This window comes from Cariama cristata, unplaced genomic scaffold (assembly GCF_000690535.1).
Source record: "Cariama cristata isolate BGI_N322 unplaced genomic scaffold, ASM69053v1 scaffold16101, whole genome shotgun sequence".
Lineage (NCBI taxonomy): Eukaryota > Metazoa > Chordata > Aves > Cariamiformes > Cariamidae > Cariama > Cariama cristata.
In genome coordinates this window covers 7,386-15,182 of record NW_009599966.1, presented here as the reverse complement: position 1 = coordinate 15,182, position 7,797 = coordinate 7,386, and the positions used below count along the sequence as shown (strand labels likewise).

General features: G+C 50.6%; 1 protein-coding gene across 1 annotated transcript; it reads left to right on the top strand.

The window, feature by feature from the left end:
- The first annotated feature begins 390 nt into the window (after positions 1-390).
- On the top strand, positions 391-6,880 carry TRAP1 (TNF receptor-associated protein 1). Its single transcript, XM_009709869.1, has 10 exons — positions 391-544; positions 912-1,032; positions 1,149-1,218; positions 2,412-2,559; positions 3,082-3,267; positions 3,867-4,005; positions 4,525-4,610; positions 5,150-5,295; positions 5,679-5,751; positions 6,039-6,880. The coding sequence occupies exons 1-10, from the start codon at positions 398-400 to the stop codon at positions 6,138-6,140; spliced, it is 1,218 nt and encodes a 405-aa protein (XP_009708171.1). The 5' UTR covers positions 391-397; the 3' UTR covers positions 6,141-6,880.
- The last annotated feature ends 917 nt before the right edge of the window (positions 6,881-7,797 follow it).

Here is a 7,797-nt window from a genome sequence, read left to right as displayed (position 1 = left end):
TGACCAGTACTGCCAGTCAGCTGAGCTGTGGTAACTGTCCAGGATGCTCTTGGCGGATAGCAAGTGTGAGGCGATGAAGGTTAGCCAAATCCCTTTTGTTTTCAGCTAAACAAAGATGTCTTAAATGTGTTGGGGGGCAAGAGTACCTCTAGGAGATGTGTCCTGAGATCACCTGAGGGGCAGTAATTTGTTAGTCTGTGATAGTGTGCCTGAACTGTAAAACATCCCGCTGCCCTCGGGCTGTGCAGAGGAGTGTGTCTGTTTGAAAGATCTTATTTCCTTGCTCCACCATCCTGGAGGGAAAGCGTAACTCTGAGAGAAGAGCCCTGCACTGTGAGGCCACAGGTCTTGGGAGCTGGTGGGAACTCATCTCCCTGCTCTTCCACAGGCACTCTGGATGCTGGACCCCAAGGACATTGGTGAATGGCAGCACGAGGAGTTCTACCGCTTCATAGCACAGGCTTACGACAAGCCCCGCTACATCCTGCACTACAAGACCGACGCTCCCCTCAACATCCGCAGCATCTTCTACGTGCCTGAGCAAGTACGTGCCCTTCTGTCCAGGGAACAGTGGGACATCTGCCCACTTGCTATGAAGAGGAGAGAATAGGAGAGTTCCTTAGGGAATGGAGGCAGCTACAGCTGCAGAACGGCGAGGAGGAATACCCAGTGTGGCATCTCATGCCATAGTGGGCTCGGTGCAACAGGATAGTTGTGAGGATACTGAGCCATGGACAAGAGCAGGGAGATGGCTCAGGTAGGTCCCTAGGGAAGACAGCCAAGATTTCTGCTCTCATTGGGTTCAGCACTGGTAGGGAAGACCACAGTGTGACCTGGTGCAGCCACAGAGATACTGCAGCTGGGCAGCCTGCGCAGTGCTGGTGTTACCCTTCTGTCTCTTGTTCCTGCAGAAACCATCCATGTTTGACATCAGCAGGGAATTGGGCTCCAGCGTTGCCCTCTACAGCCGCAAAATTCTCATCCAAACCAAAGCTGCAGACATCCTGCCTAAATGGCTGCGTTTTCTTAGAGGTGGGGAATAGCGGGGCTGTGGACCATGGCTTCCACAGGGGTTGAGGCAAAGGGCTGCCTTCCTGAGCCTGGCACTCAAGTTTGCCTCACTGCTCAAGGGTTGCTCTGTGTTCCAGGTGTTGTGGACAGTGAGGATATACCCCTGAACCTCAGCAGGGAGCTGCTGCAGGAGAGTGCCCTTATCAGGTAAGCGAGAGATAGATCCTGTGGACTGCTGAGGCTCTTCCAGCTTCTTGCTGGTTGAGGAGGGGATGTTGTGGGATAGTTAGAGGGGCTTGGAGGGACCTGGCGTGTAAACCGCAGCATTTCCATCCTTGAGAATTTCTGTAGTCTACAGAGTGAGTTGTTTCTCAGCCATGTTGGTCACATCTCAAGATGTGAGAGCTGTGTCGTACAATCTGCTGCTGCCTGCTTGGGCCATGTGCCTCTTGTGTCCTAGGCTGTCATTCAGTATCTCCGGTCTACAGCAGTAACAGTGGATTTGCTATTTAAACTGTCTGGTCTGCACCACCAAGTGGTTTGGAAAACAAAACCAAACAGTAAGTCAGCTGTCAATGCTAGGAAGCTGGGCCGTACTTTAGTGTCACCATTATTTACATGTAGATCTTCAAACAGCACTTTGTGCCTCTTGTTTCCAGACTTCCTTCAAAGCTCTGCTGTGCTCACGCACCCATTTGTCAAAACCTGAGTGCCGGCCAGCAGGGTTTTCCTTTGGTGCTGAGGCCCAGTGAAGCTGACTGCCAGCGGGTCGGTCTCCTCTAAAAACCCTTTAGATCTGGCTTTGGTTTCTCCTTATTTTTTGTCATTTAAGTCCCTTCTCAAACATCTGCCATTGTTGGAACTTGAAAGAAGTATAAGCATAGGCTCTTACTCCTTAGCATTGGCGCGGTAATCTTGTTAGGTTTGATGGCTAACTTTGCATTCTGCCACTGGGGAAGTGTCTCTACCTTTGCTATAGTCACCAAATTAACGCTGTCACTTCACAGTGGATTTTCAGGCCTTCGGAAAGGGTTCTTCCGAGCATAACCCTTTTATAGCCACTTCCTTCCCCTGTTTAAGGGTACCTGTGGGAGTAAGGCAGATGCCCTGTGCACAGTTGGTTATGTACTGCAGCATCACAGAGTCACGAGTTACTGAAGATTTGTGGACATTTGTACCACAGATCTAGCTATCTCTACAGCTCAAGAGCTGCTCTTGACTGAGATACAAAGAACAGATGTACAGCCATGAGGGAAAGGAGACAGTGGACCCAGAGTTTCTTCTTTGTCCTCATGTTTGCAAATGCATCACTAAAACACTGCACAGGGAGAAGCGTGTCCACCTAAAATCTCTTGTCTTGGTCTAGCAGCTATCTTTAAAAAGGCTTGTTCCTGCTGCAGGAAGCTCCGAGATGTTTTGCAGAAGAGGTTGATCAAGTTCTTCATTGACCAGAGCAAGAAGGACCCCGAGAAATATGCCAAATTCTTTGAGGACTACGGGGTATTCATGAGAGAGGGGATTGTCACAATAGCAGAGCAGGATGTCAAGGTACCAGGAATCCTGAAGCAGCTGATGGGAAAGATTACTAGCTCCTACCATGACCTGGGATGAGGGAGACTGCTACTTCTCTGTGAATCTTACACACCCATAACTTACGTTCCTGGGTCTAACAAGACCTACAGATTCTCTAGTGCCCAAACTGTCACTCTTTCTGACTCAGTGCTGCTTCCCACTTAATTCGAGACACTGCAGAGTCTCTGTATCCCCGCTGTGTTGTCAGCTCTCCCTGATGCAATATGAGCTACAAGAAGCAATAAAGCAGGACTTTCACCTACTGTTGTCCTTTACCTGGATTCCCGTTTCCAGGAGAGCTTGACCTGCATCCTGTCTAGGTCACTTTTCTGCCTCCTTAAGATCTGGAGCAGGAAAGGAGGGACTTGGGATCCCCTTGAGCCTTTTTGCAGGGCTGCAAACAGGCCTGCATGCCACAACAGGAATTCTTGGGGCTGAGGGTGGTCAGGTAGAGCTATAGTCGCCTGCCCTCAGCTCATGGGAGCACATTTCTTCCAGGAGGACATAGCAAAGTTGCTACGTTATGAATCGTCCGCCCTTCCCGCAGGCCAGCTGACCAGCCTGAGCGACTACGCCTCCCGCATGAAGGCAGGGAGCAGAAACATCTACTACCTGTGCACACCCAACCGGCACCTGGCTGAGCACTCCCCATACTTTGAGGCCATGAAGAAAAAGGACATGGAGGTAGGTGAGCAGTGCACCATGGCCAGGGGAACACCTTGAGCTACTATAGCAGTGGTCAGGGCTCACCTGGATCTCAGAGCTGAGCAGGGCGATGAGGGCTGTGGCAGACCCTGCCACTGTGGTGTCTTTGCCCGGGCTCCCTCTGTCTCCACTCAGACTGGTTACTGTGGTGTGAGGCAAGGAAGGACCTGTCACACACCCTGTGCAGGCAGGTTAGTACTCGTGCAGACGTCTGGTTCTGAGGTTTCTTCAATACCTTCGCTGAACCCCAGAGCAGGAGCCTAGGAGGTGCTGTGCGGGGCTGGTAACGGTGTTATAGGTGTCCTTGGTGGGCAGGTGGCCCTTTCAGGACTGGAGTCAGTGCTGGTTCTCACTTCCCATGGGCAGCAGGACTTGTTCAGCTGCAGACCTGCCACCCATCGTAACAAAGCCCTCCAAGGGTTTGCTTTCATCTGGTGCCCTGAGCAATAGTCACCATGGCATTGAACCTGCTAATTTCCCTTGTGATGTTCTTGCTGTTTGGTGCAGAGTTGCCTTGGGAAGGAGGAAATTCTGGTACATCCCAAACAGTGTGTTATTGTCCCTTTTTTTTGGCACAGGTCCTGTTCTGCTATGAGCAATTTGATGAGCTGACACTCTTGCACCTTCGGGAGTTTGACAAGAAGAAGTTGATCTCGGTGGAGACAGATATTGTTGTTGATCACTACAAGGAGGAGAAGTTTGAGGAGAGCCGCCCAGGTATCGTGGGGCTCCCCTGGCCCTCCCTGCTGCATGCAGTCCTACCGCCCTGTGCCAACCAGCGAGGGTACATCTCCTCCGGCGCTCTTGTAGGTCCTGAGCATGTGAGCAACAGCACTCCTTTCCATCCTGCCATTCTCATGCTCCGAGGCAACTTGCAGTTCTTGCAGATCCCTTTCATCCCATGTGATCAAAGTTTAAGCAATTTGCGAATTTAAACAGATGGAATGTCCTATGTGGAGTTTCCATGATTTCAGTCTTAACAACAGGCATACATCTGGTGCCCTGACAGAGGCAGGCAGGCACTGGCAGGGCATGAGCTGAGCCTGCACTCTCTCAGTATGGCACGGTCTGAGATGAGAGCGTATACGTAGGTGTGTGCTGAGCGGCGCTGCCTTCCCATTTCCACAAGAGAACAGATCAATGGAAGTATGAAATGGACTGAGCTGCGGAGTAAAGCTCACTGTCCATTGGCACACTGTAGATGCACGCTCAGATGTGCCCTCTTTCCCCTGCCAGCTGCCGAACGTCTGACAGAGAAAGAGGCTGAGGATCTGATGGCCTGGATGAGAAATGCCTTGGGCTCTCGAGTCACTGGTGTTAAGGTAGGTATTCAGTGTCTGGGTAACTAAGTACAGGAGATCCATGGGGGTGATAATCTAGGGAAAAAAGGTGGTGGTTGATTGGGGATCTGCTGCCGCAGATTTTTCTTTGGATGCTGAGAGAAATCATTCTTCTCCGTGCCTCCTTTCTGTAAATGGTACGAATGTTGGCGTTTGTCATTTGGATGGTCAGCGTGGCAGCAGAAGAACCACATCTTAATGTGTAATGAGCAAAGCCCATTTTGCTAGTTCATGCTCAGGTTACCAGAAGAACAGGCTGGTGACTGTCTTGCCTGTGGACTAGAAAGGCTTATTGGCAAGGAGTGCTCTGGGTCCAGCTGCGAGCTGCTGCCTGGGGACCAGTGGGGCCATTTGGGCCCCCAGCTTTCCTGCTGGTTTAGGCAGCTCCTGTGGGGCAGGAACTAATCGTGTGGAGGCTTGGTGTGGATCTGTGCTGATGAGACTCTTGAGTCCTTGAACCTCCCCCACGTCTAACCCATATGCATTTTCCATCTCAGCACTGATCGCTGTTTTTGCCACAGGTGACTACACGGCTGGACACCCACCCCGCCATGATCACTGTGCTCGAGATGGGGGCTGCCCGCCACTTTCTTCGCATGCAGCAGTTGGCCAAGACCCAAGAGGAGCGTGCCCAGCTCCTGCAGCCCACCCTGGAGATCAATACAGGGTAAGGGGGAACAATACCAGTGCTAGGCCTGGGGCTCTGCAGTCTTTCTGGGATGGAGGCAGAGAGGAGGCAACTTAAGGCTCCCAATTAGCAGAGCCCTCCCTGTGAAGTGTAGTGTCTTAATCTGTGAGGCTGCATGGCACAGTCGACATGAGCCACCCACACACACTGTGTGCAGCCCTCTGGGGACCATGGGGGTTATAGGGAAAGGATGAGAGAGAAGAGAGAAGCCCCCAGAATGGGAACAAGGAAGTTGGAGCTGTTTTGGCCTTTAGGTAGAACCTTTTCTGTCCCACCTTGGCTTAGCTGCTCATTCTGCAAATAAATTTCTCATTGTGTCCAAAAATACCAAGTCTCAGTGTTGATCTCTCTCACTCTTACAGGCATGCTCTGATTAAGAAGCTTAACGAGCTGAAGGACAGTCAGCCTGATCTGGCCCAGCTCTTGCTTGATCAGGTAGGAACCAGGCCTTCTCCAGACGCAGCACCATCCTCCCCAGAGCCAGCTTGGAGACACATGTGGCAGGGAACAGGGTGAAGCCCTTGTAGCGGGCAAGAATCACATCCTCCTGTGGTCTCCACTTGCTGTTTCTGGTACTTGAGGTCTATGTGTTTTTCTACCAGGTGGCCTACAAGACATGCTTTGTCTCAGCGTGCGAGTCCTGGAGAGTTACATTCACTTCTTCCCCAGCTCTCGTGCAGCTCGCTCTTGCTGCTTGTGTAATGCTTTCTTCTCTTTTTCAGATATATGAGAATGCAATGATAGCAGCAGGACTGAATGAGGATCCCAGACCAATGGTGAGCCGGCTGAATGAACTCCTCACCAGAATCCTGGAGAAGAACTGAGCCCCACAAGGCTGAAGGATGAACTCTGTGCTGATCTCTCTTTCCTCAAGTGCAGTCACTCTGTCAGCTATTGCAGCATCTGCTTGCAGGCACTGTGCAGCGAGAGGTTCACGTGGCAGAGGGCCAGGGAGAATGCAGGGGACTTCTAACCCTCACTGCACAGGGAGGAGCAAATTGTAATTATTAGATCATATGTCATCAACCTGTTCAAAGTGTGATATTCTTAGTGGGGACAAAATCCAGAGGTTGCTACTAAAACAATATACCCAAATTTCTGACACAAGCCTGAAGAGCCTCATTTCATACTGTTTCTCGAAATGGCCTTTACCTAAACAGATGTTGGCAGCAAGATTCCCAGTTGGGTCTGTGAATACACCCCCTCATCCACTGAATCGCTGTGCACCATTGTGCTCCGAACAAGCACTCACAGAATTAATTTGTTAGGAAACCTGCACCTCTGACCAGGCAGGAGGAGTTTGCTGGCATGGAGATAGGTTGCTGCCGTTAGCAGACACAGATACTGTTGGTGGAACATGTCAGTAGAATCCCGTGGCAGAAAAGATCACCGAGCTGTCGGATAATTGAGTTCATCCTGGTCTTGCTGTTGAGAAAGGGAAGTAACTGGGAAACAGCTTTCCAGCGTGTGGCTTTCTGGAGAGTCTCCAGGGTTTTTGCCTCTTCTGTGGGCTAAACTGCATGTCTGGCTGATCTGTATTTATGATAAATAAACTTCTTTTCCAGACCCCTCCACTCTTCTCTCTTCCCCTTACTTTCTTGGTCTTTGTGTCATCCAACTGGTGATTTGTTGATTTTTGTCTCTTCAGATGCTGCTTGGATCTTCGGGGCATCAAGCACTGGACAGTGGTGGGCTGTGAAAACAACAGTAGGTAGTAGCAGAGAGTGTGGAGGGAGAACAGGAGGATCTGTAGCTATGAACCCTGTTAGCCTTGTCTTTGAAAATGGAGTTTAGCCGTTTGAATCCTTTCTACGGAGCAATGGCTGTTCAACAGAAGAGGCCTCTGTAGAGGAAAATGCCAAACTAGATTTTCCCTCTGTGTGTTGGTTTACACCGTGCAAACTGGTTTACAAGAATTCTTTCACCTGCTCAGTAGGGGCTCTGAGGCAGCCATGATATTTGTTTAGCTTATCTTTAAAATGCCAGATTAAGATTCTAGAACTGAATTTGGTTAAATGTTTGGATGCTCTGCTGGACAGGACAACCTCCAGCTCTTTAAGCTAAAGGAAGCCTGGCTGTGCAAAGGGGAATGAAAAGGGTCCGCTGCATGGGGTACCATTTAGAAGTTTCATTAACATCACCTAAAATTTCATTTTTATTCAGATGCAGAAGAGGAACTAACACATGACAGTTTAGAGGGTGTTGAGAAAAACAAGGAGCCACCTTCTACATCCTACACCCCTTCTGATAGATTGTCTCAGCAATGGTGTGGCCAGTAGGACCAGGGCAGTGATCGTCCCCCTGTACTTGGCACTGGTGAGGCCGCACCTCGAGTGCTGTGTCCAGTTCTGGGCCCCTCACCACAAGACAGACCTTGAGGGGCTGGAGCGAGTCCAGAGAAGGGCAACGAAGGTGGGGAAGGGTCTGGAGCACAAGTCTGATGGGGAGCGGCTGAGGGAGCTGGGGGGGTTTGGTCTGGAG

Excerpts from the sequence above, each read along its gene's own strand:
- TRAP1 (XM_009709869.1), top strand. The coding sequence starts at position 398 with ATGCTGGACCCCAAGGACATTGGTGAATGGCAGCACGAGGAGTTCTAC. Across the intron at positions 1,219-2,411 it reads CAGGAGAGTGCCCTTATCAG|GAAGCTCCGAGATGTTTTGC; the intron begins GTAAGCGAGAGA and ends TTCCTGCTGCAG. Across the intron at positions 4,006-4,524 it reads GTTTGAGGAGAGCCGCCCAG|CTGCCGAACGTCTGACAGAG; the intron begins GTATCGTGGGGC and ends TTCCCCTGCCAG.